At 33.6% G+C, this 24194-nt stretch overlaps 2 protein-coding genes across 2 annotated transcripts in view; one reads left to right on the top strand and one right to left on the bottom strand.

Moving 5' to 3' along the window:
• Positions 1–14157, bottom strand: part of LOC106881265 (17S U2 SnRNP complex component HTATSF1) — a 100467-nt gene extending 86310 nt beyond the window's left edge. The window contains exon 1 of the mRNA XM_052970269.2: positions 12903–14157. The gene's annotated coding sequence lies outside the window, so the exon portion shown is untranslated. The remainder of the gene's footprint in view (positions 1–12902) is intronic.
• On the top strand, positions 6043–22881 carry LOC106877647 (low density lipoprotein receptor adapter protein 1-B). Its single transcript, XM_014926594.3, has 7 exons — positions 6043–6355; positions 14542–14699; positions 15287–15514; positions 15872–15982; positions 17054–17194; positions 18136–18182; positions 18865–22881. The coding sequence occupies exons 1-7, from the start codon at positions 6289–6291 to the stop codon at positions 19022–19024; spliced, it is 912 nt and encodes a 303-aa protein (XP_014782080.1). The 5' UTR covers positions 6043–6288; the 3' UTR covers positions 19025–22881.
• Positions 22882–24194: the final 1313 nt, after the last annotated feature.

The following is a 24194-nucleotide window of genomic DNA, read 5'->3' as shown; positions in this document are numbered from 1 at the left end:
ACTTGCTCCGTTCAGAAGCCCCCTACCAACTTCCCTACCAGGAACTTTTACTTTGTTAGTATAGTTCTCAGGGCCATAGAAGCACATAAGCCACCACATAACAAGTTTTCAATGGGTAAACTCGCAACTTCTCTTCATTTTATTCATTTTACAATAAACTGGAGAAACACAAGCTCCGTATGAAAGGTTAACAACCATTCATAAGACATCATTAAAACTCAAGGTGTAGAAGTCTTCTTGGTCTATGTTGAAACTCGGCATCGGTCAAACAAAATGAATTCAATTAATAATGTCCACTACTGATCAACTACAGAACAGATTATCAGTGGCTAGAGAGAGAGAAGGGGGGGGGGAGGGAGAGAGAGATGTGTGTGTGTTTCAAAGAAATGTCACGACTAATATCATAAACATGTCATTTGAACGACATTTCTGTCAAGAACGATATATTCTACTGTCCATGAACCAGTTTGTTTGAATAATAAAACAATGGGGAAGCATGGTTAATGTTGAGTGATGGCCATCATCATATAGAGGTGCGCGTGTGGGCATTGTGTGTTTGTACATATGCACAGATATTTGCGTGCGTGCGTGTGTGCATATGCATGTGAAGAAAGCTTGTTTAGCGGAGACGATTGAGCTGCACATGTGTCATATGGAGTAGCCTTTTAAGCCAGTATGGGTTCAGCTTCAACTGACCAACCTCAACAATATTGAATTGAAGCACCAAATATTGGTGGAATCTTGATTAATTCAAATTTTTTCCTGCTCACCATGTTAAGTGTATTAGTGCTTACTTCACTACATAGTTTCCATGTGTGGAGGCGCAATGGCCCAGTGGTTAGGGCAGCGGACTCGTGGTCATAGGATCACGGTTTCGATTCCCAGACCAGGCGTTGTAAGTGTCTATTGAGCGAAAACACCTAAAGCTCCACGAGGCTCCGGCAAGGGGTGGTCGCGAACCCTGCTGTACTCTTCCACCACAACTTTCTCTCACTTTTACTTCCTGTTTCTGTTGTGCCTGTAATTCAAAGGGTCAACCTCGTCACACTGAGTCATGCTGAATATCCCCGAGAACTACATTAAGGGTACACGTGTCTGTGGAGTGCTCAGCCACTTACACGTTAATTTCACGAGCAGGCTGTTCCGTTGATCAGATCAACTGGAACCCTCGACGTCATAAGCGACGGAGTGCCAACAATAACATAGTTTCCATGCAGACGGTACCCCTGGATAATTTCCCAGATTATTATCTTCTGTGGTCATTCCTCAGTATAGCAATTTAGCAAGCGTGACCAATGTCAGTACCTCCTGACTGGACCTCATGCCAGTGGCAGGTAAAAAGCACCCACTACACTCTCAGAGTGGTTGGCATTAGGAAGGGCATCCAGCTGTAGAAACATAGCCAGATTGGATTGAAGCCTGATGCAGCCTTCTGGCTCGTCAGCCCTCAGTCAAACCGTCCAACCCATGCCAGCATGGAAAGCAGACGTTAAATGACGACGATGATGATGATATATTGTTTTATCTTTGGGTATGGTCATTTCGCCTATAAATAAACACACTATTTATTTGATCGCCATTTTAGTTTTATTATCAAAATTTTTCGAGCGAGATCGTTGCCAGTGCCCCTGGACTGGCTCTTGTGCAAGTGACACATGAAATGCACCATTTTGAGCGTGACCGTTGCCAGTGCCGCCTGGCTGGCCTTTGTGGGATTTTCGAGCGAGATCGTTGCCAGTGCCCCTGGACTGGCTTTTGTGCAGGTGACACATGAAATGCACCATTTTGAGCGTGACCGTTGCCAGTGCCACCTGGCTGGCCTTTGTGGGATTTTCGAGCGAGATCGTTGCCAGTGCCCCTGGACTGGCTCTTGTGCAGGTGACACATGAAATGCACCATTTTGAGTGTGACCGTTGCTAGTGCCGCCTGGCTGGCCTTTGTGGGATTTTCGAGCGAGATTGTTGCCAGTGCCCCTGGACTGGCTCTTGTGCGGGTGGCACATAAATTGCACCATTTTGAGTGTGGCCATTGCCAATTACCGCCTGATTGGCTTTCGTGCAGGTGACACGTAAAAGCACCCACTACACTCTCTGAGTGGTTGGCGTTAGGAAGGGCAACCAGCTGTAGAAACTCTGCCAAATCAGATTGGAGCCTGGTGTAGCCATCTGGTTTCACCAGTCCTCAGTCAAATCGTCCAACCCATGCTAGCATGGAAAGCGGACGTTAAACGATGATGATGATGATGATGATGATCACCTCCGCCAAGGTGGAGGCATTGTTTACTGTCGTGTTTGTTCATGGGCAAGATATCTCAAGAACCACTGGATGGATTCTGATGAAACATTCAGGGATGTTTGGCCTTATGACTGGCACAAACTGATTAGATTCTGGGAGCAATCGGGTACTGGACAAGGGTTCTGGGTTATTTTCCCTGTTTTTTTACTTAATTTCTGAGAGCGGTTGGTTTCATTTTTAGTATTCTTGTTTGTGAGAGCAGTCGAGTTTATTTCAAATATTCTCATTTTAAAAATCATCCCTGGCTAATCGTTGAGAGGACGTTGGTACTGCCTTGGAGGAGGTTTGCGCTCTCTGAGTGCTCGTTATCTTCTGTTGTCATTCCTTAATATAACAATTTACCAATAATTATTTTATATTTGGGGACGGTCATTTCACCAATAAATAAACACATTATTTATTTGATCCCCACTTTAGTTTTATCATTATTATTAGTTTAAGGCAGTGAGCCGGCAGAATTATTAGCACAAAGGGAAAAATGTTTAGAGGCATTTCGTCTGTCTCCATATTCAGAGTTCAAATTCCTCCAAGGTTGACTTTATCGTTCATCCTTTCGAGGTCGATGAATTAAGTACCAGTTGCATACTGAAGTTACTGTAATCAACTAGTCCCCTCCCCCCAAATTTCAGGCCTTGGGCCTTCAGTAGAAAGGATTATTATCATTATTAGTTTATTTGTCAAAGTTCTTTCGTCACACATCTGTGACCTCTTCAATGCCTCTTCTCCATGTCGCCTCTCTGGTCTTGTCTTGTTCAGTCCATCTTGCCTTTATTATTCTAGAGAGTAGTAGATTGGTAGAATCATTAAAGTTCAGGACAATATTCCCAGTGGTGGATGCTGGGGTGTTGCTCTAGTTGCCAGCACAACACCCTTTCTAGCCGAGCTGACACCAAATATAATAACGTTATTTTATTTCCAGTAGTTCCACAGCATTACCATTTCATATGCATTTGGTCTGCTACAGCAAACTTAGAATAAATAGAACATGTCCTTTTGGGCAACACTCAAAACAAAATCCTAACTCCCCCCGCCCCCACCGTTCCTTACTGTAAAGTTTTGTCCTGCTACGAGTCCTACCAAAGTCAGTTTTGCTTTCATCCTCCAGGGTCGATGGAATAAAATACCAGTCATGTGCAGGCATTGATTTAACTGACTCCTCTCAGCAAAAATTTCTAGTCTTGTGCCTGTCTTTTTATCTTATTTCACACATTGGACTAGGGCCACATTGGTCTGATAAGAGTGAAACATGTCCAAAGTTGTCACCATGCTTGCCAAAAGTTTTCTGTATCCTCCCCCACACACACTGCATGACAATTCTCTTTATCAATTGACATTAATATGTCAATTGACATTAATATGTCAATTGACATTAATATGTCAATTGACATTAATATGTTGCCAACTGATTTTTGAGGTTGAAATTTGGAGTTGTCAGCTCTGTCTGTCTTGATCAACTTTGAGATTTGATCCAAAAGTTACCATTCTCTTCAAAATGCATGTAAGGTCTTGACTAATTAAAATTTTCTTTGCCAATCTCAGTTTTGATTAAGACTGGATATGGTAGAATTGGACAAAAATTTCTTGCAGTATTTAGTTAGAGCTCCTTTATATCCTGAGTTCAAATCTTGTCGAGTCCATCTTTGTCTTTCAAGGTACCGGTCAAGTACCCGAGTCTATTCAATATTCCTATGAAATATCCAAGATATGAATGGAATTACAAAACAAGGGCAGTGAATATTTAAGCTAAATTTCAACCAAAACCCTGTAATCAGGAAACGCCCAGATTTGATAACTGAGACACTGGAGCGGGGGGGGGGGTAGTGTTGCAAGAATTTAGAATCAAGTTGTTTGGGAAGTTTCTGGGTTCGTCTGGGTTCTATGAACCTTTGTGTGAATTCCATTGATTTAACAAACAACAGTTGTATACCGAGGAAGCGTTATGAGATAACGATGTTAGGTTTCTTATATGTGAAGGGATTATAGAGAATAGTTCTTCGTTTTTATGACCTACGCTAAAGAACTTCTAAATCATCTTGCTGTTCTTCTTTCAATGTTCACTGGCATTCCTTGGCTATCTGACAACAAAATGATAACATTGAAACAAACTACTCCTTAGTTTGTAATATTAATGCGGATGAAACATTTTGTAATATTAAAACAATTTCATTGTAAAGAAATGAAAGAGTTTTTGTTAAGAAATTCCATCAATAAAACGTTTTAAAAAAATGACAAAAAAAAAAGATGTGATGACTATTTTATTTATTTTTCCCTCCCTTACTTGTAAATACGTTAACACAGCCCACGTGTTGTAAAGATAGAGTAAAAATTCCACTGCTGATAGCAAAGAAGGGTTTATTTATTTGTTTTTTCCCTCTTTTCTAGTAGCTACTACAGACAGAATAGTGTTTCTATAAGTTATGTCTTAACGTGAAGAGGGAAATGTCAAAGTAATTGAAAAAGCCAACCTGAAAAGTAATAACAAAATAAATGTCAAGTTTTATTATAAGTTGTTCTTTTCCTTAATGACGGGGTTTTAATTTAATTAATAAGCACTATATTAATGATTTTTTTTTAATCGTTTTGAAATATTAAATAAAATTAAATAATGGGAAACCACATTAACAGTAATGATAATGCGCTTAATAATCTCTCTTTCCTTTTAACACCTAAAATATTACCCCCACACCACCCACATCACTACCAACAAGCAGCATCGAGACAATCTCTACGTGATCCGATCTGCTAGAAATAGCAGTTAAAACTCCATCAAAATGTTCTACATGCACAGAACACAAAGGACAGTTTACTACTCAACATGTGGTCACGATTGGACACCTTTTGATCATAGGCAGGCGCTGAAAGCAATGGGTTGTTACTCTGAGGTACCCCGTTTCTAGGGACTCAATGGTTAATCTATGAATGCTAAGGCCCGTCGTCAGTAAGTTAATACTAAAGGGCCAAGTGCATAACTTCGGCCAGGCGGGGGTCTACAATGATGTTAAAAAGGGGCCCTATTTATAAGCTGCTCAATCTTGGCTGACCTGGGGTTAAATAAGGACAACACGAAAAGTATCAGCTCCAACGCCAACTAAAATAATACTAATATATTCTATCTAAACCTTAATTGTAAAAATACTTGTAACATGATTTTGCGGTGAGGAATATCATGTTACCTCTTTGGAATTTATCAAATTCTCAACCAATATTGACGTATGTATGTGTGAATTTATGTATGTACATATTTCGCGCACAAATACACACATACATATGTATGCGCTTTATGTTTGTATACATGTTTTATGTGTACGTCTGTTCTGCCAAATAAAATAATCCTCAAAAAATAAACATGCGATAACTAAACTCCACAAACTACCACAATTATTTTCGATTAACAGAATAAAATGATATTCAAAGAATGCGAGTCACCAGATTTGTTTAAAGTATGTAACAACACACACATAATATGTATGTATAAATATATACATATATATATAATTATATATAATTATATATATATAAATATATATATATATGTGTGTGTGTGTGTGTATATACATACATACATACACACACCTACATACATACATATAAAATAATAAACAAATAAAATGCAGTGACGGCGGTGTTGTTATTAGTGCTGATTATGTTAGAAACGGGCACATGTATTAAAATATTTTCTCTAATTTCGAGATGGTGTGTTTTCTGTCGACCATTCATCTTTTAGCGTGAGCCTCTAAGCCCCGCCTACTTTCGAATCAGGCGATCGCTATGATTGACGTACGCATTGAGCAGCGGCGGCTTTTGTAGTAAGTAGTAAAACGTTGACAAGTGAGACGGCAATCATTTCACTCAAGACAGGGTCAACTTCGCTTCGGGAACGGTATCGCACGTTTCCCCTCTTACTTTAACCCTGAACAACACACACACTGTAAAAAAGTATTTATTTTTCTCTTCTTAACATTTTAAACATTACTTATAATACCATCTCAAAGAATGGATGTATTATTTAGAGTCGTACGCCGAAGCCCTACCGTCTTCAGTTCCTTTAAAAGACATCACAGTAAGTGGTTTTTCCTCTATATTTTAATGTTTTCTTATTTTTAAATAAGCATCGATCATGTATTGTCAGTATTATATTGATAAAGATGTAGATACATTATCAGTTTATCTTCTAAAACATGCTGTTGCAGACTCGACCAGCGAACAAGAATTACACCCGGGAAAATTCTGCATTTACAATTAGGACTGATAATTTTGACGGATCTCGAATTATACTAATTTAATCTTTTTAATTTCCTTTGATGCAGTTTTAAAGTAATTATTATTCTCTACCTACAACTTTTGACATTGCTAATCTAAAAGTGTCGAGATGCCGGCCGCATTATCTCCTACGCTGCCTTAACCGGTGGCCTGATGTCGTATGATGTTCCAGCTACGAATCAGAACAGGTTTTCTTGACAGCAATTAAGAACAATCTTTTCTAATTATGTTTGCTTTCTAATTTATATTTAATTTAATCGTTCCATTATGAAACCCTTCAGCAGAAACCAATGCCATTAGCTTGTTATTTGATGAATTCGGGGAAACAAAACTACTTGTAAGCATCGAAATTGACTCATTGAAGAGGCTGGGAGGGTGGAAAGGGCGATATATGTAGAAGTTCCCATGTATATATATATATATATATATATATATATATATATGTGTGTGTGTGTGTGTAATGTATTTCTTTGTGAGAGTGCATAACTGCTGATGCTGGTTTTCCAACCTCCGATCTACTCGAAAAAGCAGCCAAATTTTCCTCAAATCACACCCTACATGCTTTAAATCTTCCTGCCCACCCCGTACAGGATAAACAATATCTAGTAGAAATTAAAGACTTCATATTTACCACTAAAACATCTTTTAATTTTGAATCTACCCGAAAGCTGACATAGCACTAAACAAGACATTTTCTGGTTTAAGTTACTGTTTTAAACATGGAAATTTATAAAAAAATTCTGCAAAGTATACATGCATATAATGTATGAATATATGTGTGTGTATGCATATTATATATATATATACATGTTATAATAAATATGCATACATCTGGCGAATGCATTTGCTCGCAACCTTGTAGCCAGTGTTAAATTCTATCGCTCAGCACCGACAACTGTCCTTTACTGATATTTACTTTAAAAAATTAAGCTATTTAATATGATATTAAAATGTAAAGTATCCCTCTCGAATAATTTTCATAGTAAATCGTTTTTAGTTTCGTTACGACCGACTTAACAAGGTGTGGTTGAGTTATTTAATTGGAATGCTGTCTGACTCGAGAAAGAGAGGCACTGACTATGAGGAAGAACGTTTCAGCCGCAACATCAGCCGATGCTACTTATGCAGGGGAACCCAAGTGGCGTGATCGGCTGACATTGAAATACTCTCTCTTCCTCTCCCCCACACACTCTCTTTTTCTCTCTTCATTCTCTTTCTTTTTCAGTCTTCCTCTCTCTCACTAATTACTTATAGACATGAAAGCCGACAACTCGGTGCTTGTAACAAGTATTTAATTTTTATTCTTCCTCCCTTATTTTGAAGTTTTGTCACTCTGTATTCAAACTTTCGGTAGTTAGTTATATATATATTAAATTAAATCTTTACTTACATATATTTAAGGAAATATGGTCAATACAACTGAAAATATATTTCGTCAGTGTTCTGTTTCTTGTAAGGTTAATCAAATGTGCAGCAAAACGGTTAAATATACTATAGACAATAATTTAAATGTACAAATATATATATGTATATATAAATATGCATGCACACTATATTTTCAAAAAACTGCTACTACATATATAGTGTGAAATAATTTATGTTCAAAATTTTATATAACAATAAAATCATAATAATTTAAATGCGATATTTTTGAAAGATTTTACAGTTCACTGACATGGCTAATGCTCTTGGGAAAGGCATGGACATTGCAAAACTTTTTCAATGTAAACAAATTATCCTCTGTTTAGCAATTAAGACTTCAGGTGACCACCGGGACCTGAGAACAGAGAACTTGCATTGCTCGATTGCATCCATCGGTTTGCAAGTTTAGATTCCGTTTGTGTTCATGTTAGCTTGTCATGATTCTTTGGAGTAGATCCTGTTCAAAAGGAAATTAGCAGTTGTTGACATATAATTACCAAACAATGGTATTTACATTATTTTGTTTTCAGCTTCGACATAATAGAAACATTACTATAGAAGGAAGCAGACGCCTTTAAAACTGCCATGTAACGTAAGATCTCAGGTATTTCCACGCCAAAAATATCTCATTAGTAGTGCCCACCTGTGGGAGTGAGATGGAGTGGCACTGCGCTGGCTTTTGTTGTGAAAAGTCACTGCAAATTATAAGGTACTGATAAAAATAAATATATATACAAGCAAGTAGTAGTTTTTCGGTGTGCCAATTTTGCATCTGGTTTCAATTCCAAGCTGGAGTTAATTTATTCCTCTTCGTAATTATGGACGTATATATTTGGGGTTATTTGCTTTGAATTTAATTTTTTTAGGATATAAAAATGATTTCCAACATAGCATCTAATATCTTTTCATCTTGCACATAACCTTACAGGAAACATTTATGTGGCTGTTGAACCCGCCAGAAATAACAGCCAAGTTACATTCAAATCGTATCTTGGAGCAAAAGGGAAGGATATCTATGTAGTCCTCTTCACTAACTACTGACCTGGGGCTGAATAACTTAACGTTAAACTAAATACGTGGTTACTCGATATGCTAGAAATAACAACTAAATCTCCTTCAAACCACACCCTACTTTTGACAATGTAGTTTCCTGATGATTAAGGTTGGCATGTTTTTGATCATTAGTTTACCGACTAAACAATGATTTAAGAGATAAAAATGCTTACTTTATTCCTAAAGAATACATTTATTTCTGGTAATAGATTTTCCCTCTAATTTATAATGTCATTGTTTTTCAGCCACAGGTGAGTCCTGATCAAGTAGACCCCGTATCATAAGTAATAAAACCGTGATCATTCTTATTGTTTTGGACCACAGTACCTAGGACTACATCATCTAATGTGTTCCTTTTATTAAAGGAAACTTATGTCAAAGCATTTTGGCTGCTATTTCTAGCAAGTCGAGCGATCCTGTAGAAGCGTTTTTGTAATGTTGTATACGTTACTAATGCAATTTTTAAAAATATATAGTTAATTCACTTTATTTATTTATTTGCTACGAAAATCTACTCAATCAATGAAAACATTTTTTTATAATTAAAGCAAGCCGGTTATCTTTAAAAGCTGACAGGGTTAGGATAGTAGTCCATTGTTAGGGAGATTTGACTGTTATTTCTTGCGACTTGGGGAACCCGTAGTAGCTCTATTGTAACGTTGTTGTTTTTTATTATATGTTCAAGTCGATTTAATTTCTACCAAAATGTAGTTAATTAACGAACAATTTCTTCCTAATTAAAGCAAACCGGTGTCTTATAATTGCTGACCGGGTCATTTCAAATAGTAGTTAATCCATTACATAGCAACGACATTATTAAGGTGTGTGTTCAATATCGTTGATCAGGTGACTTGGCGCGTTGCTTTCTCCGCCTGTCATTGGTCAATTACTAACATCACGCCACTATTTCATTATCATATAACTACGAACAATACTTGAAAACTTACGTGTTTTTTTCCCCTCATTAATAACTTATCTGTCGACTTGTCAGTGTATAGAAATTCGGGATTCTAAATTTTTAGCGTAAATCGAGGAGAATGATCCATCATTTAATCTCCAACAGTCTTTTAATTATTATTATTGTTGATATCAGTGATGATTGTGGGATCTTAGAATCGGTGGCTGGCTCTGTAGAGCGGGACTATCTTTGTGTCTGTTTGGTGCAGATGTACCCAAACTGCATCTAATAACGTTGAAGAATTCCATAAGGTGCCCCCTCCATTAAATGAATAAAGCTATAAGATATAGTTATAAATATAGTTATGACAAGGTTTTTTTTTATCAATACGCTTCTTACATTTGATAAATATTAAATAATAATGTTGTATACTGCGGCTGTTAGTGTGTTACGTATGAAATCAATTAAGATCGCTTGATTGTTAATTAGAAAGCGGTTAGATTTCTGTTTAACCACGTATGCTAATTAATATTAAAATGATATTAATTTTAAAACATCAAAGGCAGATATGTTGTAATAAATAATATATTGATATTAAATTTCATTTATCCTAATTAACAAAGTTATTTAATTTTGAAGTCATATTTACATTGACAATAATATGAATTAACTAAAAAAGAAAACTTCATTAAATTTTAATCAAAACCTATATTAATTGCATAATAGCTGCCGAAATGATAAGCGCTTATAATAGGTTCAAGAACGTTCTCCACGTTAAGAACCCCGCTAAAATTATTTCACTGTTGTAGCTGATACCTTTGCTACTTAAATACCAAGTGCGCGTGATTCCAACAAGCGTGAACACCACACAATAGCAGTATTTCCTTACTTAGAGATCCTACGTTTGTACCTCTATATCAGAAATCAATATGATAATAATAATACTGCTGTATCATTGATATTGTCACGAGTTCTTTTGGCTGCCTCACTAGCAGATTCTAGATAATTTCATGCTCGGTTGATTATCATGTTGGATAATCTAGTTACTTCAATTTACTCAACCCTGCCCTATTCTATAAATACCTTTTATGTCTTGAGTTACGTTTCAGTTTAGGCCCGAAAATTAGGGAGTGAGGATAAAATATTTGTACGATATTTTGTATTTACCTCCACACCCACTACTAATTAGTACTGTTGCTTAAAATAACTAAGTTATATATTACAAATATAAATAGATAGATAGATAGATAGATACTGGTATTAGATGTCTTGTAAAATAAATAGTAATACTCCTGGAGATATTCGAATTCCTGTGAATAGTAATTATGATTTTAATATTTGCCGCAAAGCAACAAAAATACATTTTGCAATACAGTATTCTATATGTAAACATGAAAATCAAATTTGACTGGCTTATATGTAAAGAAAAGGCTTATCAAATCTCTACTCCCCAAAAATACCAAATTAGTTACCTTATGAATGGAAGTAAGTATAGTCAAATGTAATGATTGAATATTTGTATACCAAAGACTTTATTCAACGAATAATGCTACAGCTTTATAAGTATTTCAGATGGTTTTAAAGGAACTTTCGAAATGAATCAACAATTGTTCGGTCTGATTTCGCAACTTCAACTATTTCAGTTGGAGATGTCAGGCAAATTTGTCATTGCGTTCCAAAAGCTCGTTTTCATTCATACACATAAATAGGTAAAATAGCCAAAAAGGTAGAGAGAGACACACATCAACTGGAGAGCAGTATTTAAGAAACTATCAAGCGGCAGGTCCACTCATTGGTAGTATTTGAGAGCAGAGATTAGATGAGGTGAAGCGTTCCTGAAAAAGCATCTTTACAATTAAGATTGTTAGAGATTGTCATGTTTTGCACAATTCCATCTTTTAGAACATTTCGCTGTGCCACAGACAGTAATTAAAAGGTATATCAAATCATGAAAAAGAACAAAAGGAGTAAAGTTATAAAATTTATTAGAAGTGCTACTCATTTATTGTAAAGAAACCCAATGCTTTTTTCAACTTCCTTTTTGGAAGTAGGAACTTTAAGAAGAATCAGCTTATAACGATTAGGTGCTTTTTTTTTTTTTTTTTTTTTTTTTTAGTGATCTTGCATGCATTAACCATTTTGCTAAAAACACCCTTTTCTAAATGAAAGTGACATTCAAATCTTTGATAAATTGATAGAAATGCCTGCAAATTTCTGCCATGATCTTCCACCGAGCTAGAGCACATAAGAATGTTTAAATAATAGTAGGTAGGTTATACAAGATTATTTCTGCGAGAATATTTGGTTTATCATTAGCTGAAATCGTGCCGCAGTGTTCAGAAGCCCAAATGGAAATCTTGTATACATAAAACAGATTGGGACGATCTTCAATCGACTGAAGCAGTTGATATATTTCGTTATGACCTCGTCAATAATTGGCACTGGAAAAGCATTAAGGAAACCGTAATGATTATCGTTTGTGATTTGTTTTATTAGTCTGTCAATGATGCTTCTTAGATCACTTTACTTTTTATCTAACGAATTTACAAGCAATACCATCAAGTAAGCGTAGCAATAGGCTTTGCCTTTCAAGTGAAGTTGAAGAAAGTAACAGGTGGAAGCTTTAGACAAGTAAATTTGAGAACTTTAAAGAAGCTGCTGGGACATGAAGCCACTTTGCTCATCTGAGCTGAGACTGGAATATAAACTAACAATGACTGCTGTTTTGTAACAACTTTTCAGCATATCGAATGTCAATTTCACATATTCCTGTAATTCGGGAAACCAAGCTGTGTTGACGCCAACTAAACCATTCCACTTACAACATTAACGTTGGTAAAGTTGTCAGTACTTCCACTATCGACAGAAGCTTGCTATGGTTGATAGTTAATTAAAATATTAACGAGCACACGAAACTGTTCTAATAAAGATGGAAAACTAAGTTGAAATTAATGTTGAAGATGGGTTTTCTTACCTGATGTGGCTTCCAGGTTGTTCATTACGTTATTTGCACACCTGAGAAAAATGGCTTTTTCCCTCCCCGATAGTTGCAACACTTATGTTTTGCTGAACATTTTCTCTGGTCCTCTGGCCCACTATTTCTCGTATGGAGCTGCTAAAACAAATCCTGTTCAGAGTCTTCTATATTTATAATGTATCCTAAACAGGTCATCATTATTCTGAAATAAACCCCCATTCATTGTCGAATTCTTCATCGTTCAAATAACACTGCTCCGATTTGAAACTGCATTTTTCAGTCGGGAGTTGTGTAAGTTGTCGAAGTCAGGTATACCAGCAAAAAGTTTTTTTCAAACGTACGTGAAACGCACGATAATTAGTGAAAGGAATTATATAAATTGTTTTGAGGCATGCATCGAAATCCTTATTTGATTCCCTGAATAAACTGTCATGACAGTTGATTCCCTGAATAAACTGTCATGACAGATCCATACACTATAATTAAGAAATACTGCTCGACAGCTCAACGTCAGGTTTAAATAATGGAGAGCACTCGCCCATCACGTGACACACCAGTCTGTCAAAAGATGTGGACTCGCAAAAAGAACGTTTTTATTTCATTAAAAATGTTTTAAAACTTATTCTGAAACGTGAAATCAGCTTCATGGTTATTCTTGTTATATTTTTAAAACTATCGTGAATACTTAAGCTGTTATTTTCGTTTTGTGTATAAAGCTCAATAGAATGTTGAAACTGGAATCGGAGTTTAAGATCTTCAAACCTTAAAACTAGTCTCCTCTTCAACCCACAACTATTATTAATATCGATGCAACTAATTACTTTAACTTCTCCTCAGGTAATTAATGCCAAGAGTCTTGCTCAATAAATACATCGTAACACTGGTTAATCTTAATCAACATTAAGTGGTAATTCAAGGAATTAACATATAGGGCATTCAAGAGTAATTTGCATCACGTGATTCTCATTCCCTGGCGTACTTCACCTTCGTTTCTCAATAAAGCTATCACCTTAATTCGCTACTTTAATAATAATAATAATAATAATAACAACAACAATGGTGTTGACGATTATGGTGATAGCTTTAAAAAAATTCTGTTTAAAAGATAAAATTGTTTACGAATTGGTATAAAACAATCTTTTAGAGGTTTTGTGACACTTGAAGCTACTCTAGATTAATATATACAAATAGATCTACTTTGTAGTAGAGGAGAGAAAGAGCACCCAATTGTTAGAGAAATCTTCTTGTAAGGAAATAATAGGCAGGTAGCATTGTTCAAAAACCGCACCCCTTGGTAAATACTGTCAAATTCTTATTGACCTAAATTCTTTAAGCTTTAGTGTAAGTGCAGAAAATAGATTTTACTAAGCCTTCTTCTCTCCATTTAATTTTTTTGAATTTTATTTTAAACGGGTTTCTTAATCTTTAATTCAAAAATTATATTTCTTTATCAGTAATTCATATACTGGAATGGACTTATTATTTTGGTAGCTTTTCTTGTCTAAAATGTTTTGAATTTCAGAAATTTTGCAGGTTCTGAAAAATATTCTAACATTGCCAGTAAAAATCCTATGTATGTATTGTTTTCCAAGAAGCTTAGTATAAAGTGTTAATCTATTTATATTTTCTCTTACAGAATTACATGATAAATGGGGTGAAAATCTAGATACTGTGAATGATGGATTGACATTCTACCTAAAATATCTAGGCTCCACTTTAGTAGAAGAAATTTCTGAAGGAGAAAGTTATGGTGATGGAATCAGTACGAAAGCAATTCAACGAGTTATTGCCATGGTAAGCAATATAATACATGTTACTTTCTAACAAATCTACCTGGCCTGGGTTAATTTATTCCTCTCAAATAAAATATATTCCAGTTATAGAATTCACTTAACATATTATGGTCTACATTTGAATTTCTTCAATTTGTCTATATAGTATACCTTAATCTTTAAAAAAATGTATAAAATTAGAACCTTTAACTAGAGTCTACTGATTTAGAAAATCAAGTGCTCTTTATAAAATTTAAATTGACATTTCAGTTTTGAAAAACGATTTATTATTTTAACCTACTTTTACCACACTTTATGAAAATATGGTAGTTTGGAATGCCAGGCTATATAATAAAAGTACCTGGGAATTTCATAGTTGTATTCAAGTAATGATGTATTTGTGGTTTAAAACCACTTTTCCTGTTCTAAAATATGGGCAGTAGATTAGCAGCACTTCTAATTCTAGGTGGATTAAGATTTAGTATTGAAAGTTGTTGAGAAAGTTTTAAAAGCTTTGTTCTTGAAGGAAAAATTTTTCAAAATTTCTATTCCTGATTGATAATGATTAAATAATTTATTGCACTAAACTTTTTTTTTCTCTCTTCACAGGAAAAAAATTCCGGCAAGAAATGGAGAAAAGTGGCCTTGAATGTATCTTCACAAGGCATTAAAATGTATGATATGGTTACCAAAGAAATGTTGTTGGATGTTTGTATATACAGGATATCTTTCTGTACAGCTGACAGACATCACGAAAGAGTGTTTGCATTTATTGCTCGCAATACAATCAATGAAACTATGGAATGTTATGTCTACGTCTGCCCGAAAAGGAAAATTGTAAGTATACAAAATGATACTAACTGTGTTTTTATTCTAACTTAATAGTTGTGTTTTAAATCTGGTATAACTTGACTGTAAAATACGAACACTAGTCTAATCCTGTTTAATTGTTTTCCTTAAAATAAATATCTTTTTTTTAATTTGCATTTGTGATTTGATAGTTTAATCTGTTTTTACTGATAAACCAAACGATGAAAAATAGTTTCTAAAAAATATGTTAACTCCATATTGTAGTGAAAATAACTTATCTAATACGAATTCGTGGGAGAATCATCTCCCTTTAATTTTGTTGCTCTCTTTGAAATAGATTAAACATGTAACATACTAAAGTCATGTAATTAACTCTTGTTTCAGGCTCATGATGTAACGTTAACGGTATCACAATCATTTAGTATTGCGGAATATCTTGAATTAGAAGAAGAACAAGAAGAACGACGGAAAGCAGAAAAAGAAGACAATAGAATTGTAAGTTTTATAATCATTTCTAATAATGAATGTTTTTGGTGGGATTCCTTAGATTATTCAATCTATGAGTAGTTTTGAGAATAATATTAGAATAAGTTAAAGTATACTTAATTTAATATTAATGAACGCCAATGTATTGTTGGCTCAGCAGTTGTTGTACTGCTTAACTCTCTCTCACCTGGCACATTCTAGTATCGTACCTTGATAATTTATATGGGCTGAGATGAAATAGATACCAAAGCTAATGATTTCTAGTTCTTTTTAAAAAGGGATCAGTCACTTTTGAGGCATATTGAAGTAGTATTTGTTTGCAGCTCAACTTAGCATTGTGTAGACTCATAGTATTTTTTCTGCCAACTGGAATGATTTAATTTTTATAAACCCTGGAACACTACAGAATTCTTTGTGCCAACTTTACATGTGTAATAATCATTGTCTTATTTTTACATATATTGGTGGGGGGAGGGTGATATCTAAATAGATTTGCAATACATTATCAGTTTGAACATTATGGGTTTTTTTTCTCCGGCTTCTTCTGAAGTTCTCTTCAGTCTGACCACTCTTGAAGTGCCTTCTATTATCAAATCATGACATGTAAATAAATATCCATAGCTAGGCTATTAGTCATATTGTAGTTTAGATATTGAAACCCTTTCAGTTCTTTTAGAATGTTAATATTTATATTGATTTCAAATTTTGGCAGAAAGCTAGTAATTTCAGAGGAGGGTGAAGTCAATTACATCAACCCCAGTGTTTAACTGGTACTCATTTTATTGATGAAAGGCAAAGTTGACTGTGGCAGAATTTGAACTCAGAACATAAGGACAATTGAAATATTGCCAAGCATTTTTCCCAGCATGCTAACAATCTGCCAACTCACTACTTTAGAATATATATATATGGATGTATATTAGAATATATATATGGATGTATATTACCATCAGAAAATAGCAAATGGTACAGATTTTTAATTAGTTTTTGGATTGTGAAGAACTGGGAGGTTTTTTACATGGAATGTTATTCAACAAGTTTATAGTTTTGATATTTATAATATACTTTTTTTTTTGGCAGTATGCTAGTGACCTTATAGAAATTCCTGAGGATGACTTGATGCCTTCTTACCGACGTAAACTCTCTGATTCTGTTACAAGTAGTGATGCTTCCACGCCTATGAACTTATCCCCACCCTCTAATTCACCCTGTATTAACCTGGTAAGAACAGATTTATATTTTATAACAAAACTATATATGTCTTAGTGGTAGTCTTCATTCTTTAATATAATAAACCAGTTATAACCTAGGGGCCTACTCAAAGTACAAGCATATGCATATGCTTTATGAGATGTGTAGACCATAATCACTTGATTACATAAAGAGGAGTCAAAGTTTTTTGTTTCGACTCCACAACCCTGATTTATATATGTAGTTATAATATTTATATATCATAACAAATTGTTATAAACCATGCCAAATCAGTTTGGAACCTGGTGTAGCTTACCAGTTCTGTCAAACCGTGGACGTTAAATGATGATGATATTACAGAGTTTCATATTTACTTAGTGAATTCTTTGTGTAACGCTTTCGTTTCAACTTAAGAACCCAAACTGTTGAGTATATACATTCAGCCTAACCTTTTACAAGCTAACCATTCACAAGTGGTTTTTAACTTAGCATGAGCAGACCTGAAACACCTTACTGGTATGCTCAGTTTCTGAGACCCCCGTTCTCAAAGTGGGTGAACTTATATTGGAAACAACCATTTAACATTTCAAAATAGCTTGAGCTTGCATTAAAATAATTGTTTCTGGTCTCATGGTCCTTCATGTGATGCTTTTACTTTTCTTGTTAAAAACAAATAACTGCTTAATTCAGAAACCCATTGATAGGATATGAAACTGTAAAGTATTTTACTTCCACCAAAATATTTATGCAACTCTTTGAATTTGCAAACCTGTTCATTCTTCTAGAGATGGATAAAAAATTTGAAAAGGATTGTTTTTAAGTTGTACCAGTTCGATATAAAACTTTCCAAGCAAAAAAATGTTAGCAAAATATAATTTTTTTTATAAGATTTAATGTTTTATTGTGTGAAGAAAAATGCCTTTGTTGTGTATTTCTCAAATTGCTTTCATTGTACAATTTTATTTTTGTAGCAAGATTTTGATGAAGAAGAGGATAATCTAGACGACTGTTTCTCAAGGTAAGTTTTTCTCTGATTCTTCTCTGCCTCATAAATTTAAATAATTAACATTTAGAGTTTAATGTTTACATGTTAAGAAGCACACACACACATGGATATATAGTGAAAGATAGCTTTCATATGTATGAAGGGTTTAAGGTTTCCTGAAACTACAAAGATATTGAAACTTTTGAGACATTTCAAAATTTTCAATCTGATGCTGTACTACTGTGGAATGTAACTGGCAGCGTCTTGTGTGATTCAACATTTATGTTCTCTCACTTAATCCCTCGTAGGCTAAACTTGTTTATTCTATTTAATAGGTTCTCTACATTTAGTTATCTCCCTTCCTGTCTTGAGTTTTACATCCTAGCTGCATCAACTTCTGCTTTTTATGTTTAAATATTGAAATTGGTTAAATCAACTTCTCCCTTTCTTTATATTATAAATATTCAAATATTTTTAGTATGCTAAATATAGTCATATCCCCTACATAAATTGTAAGGGCATCATTAGAAGATTTAATCTTCGTGGTATGTATCTAGGACAAGTAAACTTTTAAACAAACACATTTTCATTTTCATCTAAATAAGAACATGTCTAAAATTTACTGGATAACTTAATATTTTAATTGTTCTCTGTACCTATATATTTGCCGAATATTAAATTAATCTTTTTGTTGTTTTTTTTTTTTTAATTGCAGGCTTGCAGAATACCGAAGTAGGTTAAGGCCAACTCCTTTTACTACAGACTTTATTAAAGCTGATATTGAAACTGATGTTGGACACTACCTAAAAAATAATAACCGTTGTTTTGAAGACTATGTTTGCCCCAAAACTGTGGAGGATTTATTGTTATTATGAAGTTGAATTTAATTTTAAGACTGAAAACAAATTATAATTGTGAGTGCATATATATAAATATATATATATATATATATATGTCACATATACAAACCAAAAGACTTCTTTAATTAACTGAACTTATGTTGGCCTAAGAAATTTAATGACTCATTTTTGTACAATACATTCATCTATCAAAAGGAAGATCTTCTATAACAGACTTACAAAAGGGAAAAAAAGACTTCAAGCTTTGACATCATTTGTACTATGTACATCTGCGACTTCCCCCCTGAAAATTTCTATTGAAATAATCAAGTTACAGTCAAAACAACTTTTTTTTTTTTTTTTGCTATTTATTGATTGCTCAATTTGCTCAAACAAATCTAAAGAGTAATTAAATATTCTGGCAATGAATTCTGGTCAATTTTTAAAGATATTTTAGAGAACCAGAAATATGTAAAATAATTATTATTATTTCTTTTTCTTTATAAATCATATTAAATAATGTTTGACACTATTCATTATTTTTTTTTTTTTATATATATATAATTTTTCATTAATTAATTATTAATTACTTCTTCAAATAATGTATTATCCAAAACAAATGAAAAAAAAAAAAATTCTTTTAAACGTTTTGTTCCGGAACAAAATTAGGACATAGATCTGAAATTTTATAGTGATAAAAATTATTATTCTAAATATTGTAAGAATCTGTTTATTCTAGTAAAACCCTAACCCTTTTTTCTGATTTAAAAAAAAGTACCCATTATTCTCTGAAAATCCAAGAGTATTATTGTATTATTTCTGGTTTTCTTCTTTTACCAAAATTTGTTATGTTTGGAAAAACTTGGAATATTTTTTATATAAAAAAAAAACAATTGAACTCAGCTTCAGTGTGTTATACATACTGGAATTGTTTCTATGCGTGCTTTTTATCACGTATACACACACACGCACACACACACACACACACTCTCTCTCTCTCTCTCGCACACATACATACACACACATATCAGAGACCAGAAAAGTCCAGAAAGTCTGTAATTACTCTTCAACTGCTGGTAAATCAGTAATATTAATACTAAAAAAAAACACATTCCTATTGTAATAACTTTTTTTTTTAACCTTTTAAGTCTAGAAAATAACTATTTCTCTCTCTTCTTCACTTTCTCTGTTTAGACTGAATTTTTTTTTTTTTTCTTCAGTTTATAACAATTTTAAGAAACATTAACGAAATAACTTTCCTTTTAGTTGTAATAATGCAATAGCTGTGAGGTCAAGATGATGTATCACTGGTTCAAACCATTGCTGCAGTATTGCATAGTTCCTTTATAATAGCAGGCATCTTCGGTGATGCTTAGCATTGTCCTATGTTTGAATGGTTGGGAAAGCTACCCAGGTCTAACAAATAAAATAACTGTAAAAGTTATTTTGTTTCAATACTCTATATATGTATATGCGTGTATGTACATATATATATATATATATATTATACATTTATTATATATTATGTGGAGGCGCAATGGCCCGGTGGTTAGGGCAGTGGACTCGCGGTCATAGAATTGCGGTTTCGATTCCCAGACCGGGCGTTGTGGGTGTTTATTGAGTGAAAACACCTAAAGCACCTATACTTGAATTTTCAGAACCATTCAATAGTGTTGTGCTATTTTAGAAAAATATGAATTTAAGAAGGGGGAAAAAAAGATAAGAAATTTGCCTTCTTGCAAAATAAGCAAGACAAAATATAAGGAATTAATTTGAAGAAAGACAAAAATACAACACCTAATGAATTTGAAATAATGCTCCTCCAATTTTTTTTTTCTTAACTTCACCAACATTTTCTTAATAGGCTCTTCATACATACATATATTTATTTATCATTTATTCATACATTCATAATAAAAAATAATTGAGGAGTAAGAAATCTCAAATTCATTATTTTAAGAAGTTTATCCCAATTTGTATCAAACTGCCATTATTGACTGCTGATTTTAATTAAAATTGCTGTATAAATTAGAATCAAAGAGGCTTGTTCTTTTTGTATATTTCATACTTTTTTCTTTCTTTTTTTTTTTTCCTGTACATGTCTGTTTTTTAAAGGCTAATTTCCAGAAAACAACAATACAAAAAAAAAACGAGAAAAGGAAAAAAAACAAAACAGCAACATATTATTTGCCTGTTTTCTTTTCTGGTTGAAAATGGTTGAAATTTTTTTGCTTAATTTAGCAAAAAGTTTTTGTTCCTAATCACTTAACTTTACAGAATTTACTAGATGGGTAATCCAAAATGTAAATTATTTAAAGGTGAACATATCCTTTTTTAGACATATTTTCTAAACTTTTGCCTATTACCTTATTATTTTAATTAATTTGCTCTCGATTTTCTTTTGGAATCAACCAAGATTTTTCTTCTGTATTTTTAATACGTTTCAAATGTTCAGTGATTAGTTTTTAAAAAATCCCCACATAAACCTGGAAGAGAATGGTTTAATGATATTCACAGGGGCCATTTTCTTACTTGTTTGTCCTTTGGAAAGATTTATCTGGAAATTATGCTGATTATTTTTTCATTACTTGTTTTATTAATTTATTTTCTTATTTGCTCTCCTTTATACATACGTAGACACTTTCTCTGTGATATTCTGCTATCGTTCGGAAGATAAGGTTTTTCAGGGTCAGTATTTCATCTCTTGATAAAGTTATTTTTATTCTCCTTAAGAAAAACAATTGATAAATGGTCTAGGGGTCTACTTCAGATGTCATAAACAAAAACAAGCTTTGATAATAATTCATAGTTATACCAAATAACCTAAAACAAAGATAGACAAATATAAAAACATTAGCAAACTATAACAAGTCGAAACTAATCAGATGACACGAGAGAATCTTTATTTACATCTTCTTATCTCATATTGATTATTTTAATTGACTCAAGTTCTCCCAACAACTGTCTCAGCTGATATAATCGAGCATCATACTACAGAACCGATAACAATTTGGCTCAGTTTTCAGTGACTATGGTTATTACGGTTCCCTTCATTATGTTTATTTAGTCATTCTATAAAAGAACTTTCTGAATCAAACGGGGTTTGTTTCATCAGATCTAAAGTCTTAATGATCCAAATGATATCAACATAGATCGTTAAATATTTTATATTTAAAATTCGCAGACATCATGGTGGTTTTTTTTCTTATTTAATTTAATTTTATTTTTTATTGTTTTGTTAGAAAAAAAAATGAGTTAAAAAGAAACCGGTCTCCTACTTCCTGCTATACGCAACTATTTGTATTTGTGATGACTTCTGATAATTAGTTCCACAATACTGCTGGTTAATAATGGCATAGCTTACACACTACTTTTGTAACTTGTCTTGACTTTAGCATCAGACTCAGTAGGTCTCTGTTTATAACAATATATATTCAGTCCAGAAGGTGGAGCTAGAATGCCATATGTCTTGGCATTTATCATGAAACCTTTTGAGACGCTACACAAATTAGGTCATGTTGGATACATAAGAATGGGCTAATTTTTTAATTGTTGCAGTATATTGTGTTATTGCTTAACTGGAAAGAGAAATATATACATGGTAAATGTTAGTGTGTTCTTTTAAAATAAAAAAAAAGTTTAAAAAACCCTATCCCACCACAAATTCAGTCACAAGCCTAAAGGATTATAAACCGAAATTAATTTAAATTCTGTATGTAATCTTCCTTTTGTATCATTAAGGATAAATATATATTTATATATACATATATTTTTGTTGCTGTTTATACATGTTTGATATTTTTCTGGGGCAATATAAAATTTGTTCCGTGTACATTGTAAAATTTGCATATATATTTATTATTTTTCATTAAATTAAGCCTTATATGTTAATAGCGATGACATTGTAGTCTTTCTTTCTAAATAATGAAGCTCTTGGTATTACTAATTAAAATAGATATGTTTTCAATTAGCTAAAATTTTACAAAGCATTTACAAAAATATTAAATTTTTGCTAAGGACTCCTAGGGCCAATTATTCGGTTTTCATGTTTTATAAAAGACCAGGATTGCAACATTCCCCCTGGATGGAATGCCAGTCCTTTGCAAGGCTTACAGCAGAGTGACCTGGAGCAATATGAAACATTGTTCTGCCCAGTTTAGGAATGGAAACCTTCATCTTGCAATGCAAAATGCAACACCCTGATCGCTGGGTCATACACCCTTTACTATTATCATTGTTACTTTGGAGATTTTCATACTGAAAGTTTATTTTGGTTTTAGGTTGTTGAAAGACTTAGATTTGCTTATCCAGTAGGGATCATCTTGACTAGAAGTTTCAGAATAATTCAGAGAACTTTACTTAATATATATTTGAGGTGAATCATGAATTTTAAGAATAGAACGGAAAAGTAACTGAGGAATGTTTGATAATAACCATTTAAGAGTCCTAGAATCTTTGATTTTCCTGACTATATTCAACTTGTTTATGTAGTCAAAACTTGCAAAATGTTTGTAAGCTTTCTTCCCAAATAATGGTTCATTTACAAGTTTTAGGAAATATTTCTCTTCAAAGCATTTTAAATTGAGTTGCTTAGGATTTCACACCAAGTACTCTGTAGAGTTCATTGAATTAATACTCATAGATACTCAGGTACAGGCTTTGTGGTAAGAACTATGCTTCTCAACCACATGGTTCTGAGTTCAGTCCTGCTGCATGACACCTTAGGCAAGTGTCTTCTACTATAGCCTCAGGTTAACCAAAGCCTTCTGGGTGGATTTGGTAGATGGAAATTAAAAGATGCCTGTTGTGTGTGTGTATATATACATGTGATGATGAGTCAAAAAGTGATGCCATTTTGTTTAAGACAGGTATAATTACCAACACAGGAACATGTATCATACATCAAAATGAAGCTGGTCCTCTGTGGATCACATCCCTACTCCCCAACATAGACATCGTTTCTCTCAATAGCAATGCTCCACCTTCGAATGAGAGCATGTATCCCTGCCCTGTAAAATTCTGTTGACTGTTCTTTGAGCCACTTCTTCACTACAGTTTTCACTTCCTCATCACTGCACTATCATCTCTTCGGCCTCATGAAAGAGGGTTTGAGAGGCAAACATTATTCCAGTGACGAGGAAGTGATAAACGGTTTGATTGAGGTCTGGCAAACCAGAAGGCTGTACCAGGCTCCAATCTGATCTGG

The sequence above is a fragment of the Octopus bimaculoides genome, chromosome 8, assembly GCF_046866305.1.
Source record: "Octopus bimaculoides isolate indiv1 chromosome 8, ASM4686630v1, whole genome shotgun sequence".
In the NCBI taxonomy this organism is placed as follows: domain Eukaryota; kingdom Metazoa; phylum Mollusca; class Cephalopoda; order Octopoda; family Octopodidae; genus Octopus; species Octopus bimaculoides.
This window is presented reverse-complemented; position numbering and strand designations above follow the sequence as displayed.

Excerpts from the sequence above, each read along its gene's own strand:
- LOC106877647 (XM_014926594.3), top strand. The coding sequence starts at position 6,289 with ATGGATGTATTATTTAGAGTCGTACGCCGAAGCCCTACCGTCTTCAGT. Across the intron at positions 6,356-14,541 it reads TTCCTTTAAAAGACATCACA|AATTACATGATAAATGGGGT; the intron begins GTAAGTGGTTTT and ends TTTCTCTTACAG. Across the intron at positions 15,515-15,871 it reads TCTGCCCGAAAAGGAAAATT|GCTCATGATGTAACGTTAAC; the intron begins GTAAGTATACAA and ends CTCTTGTTTCAG.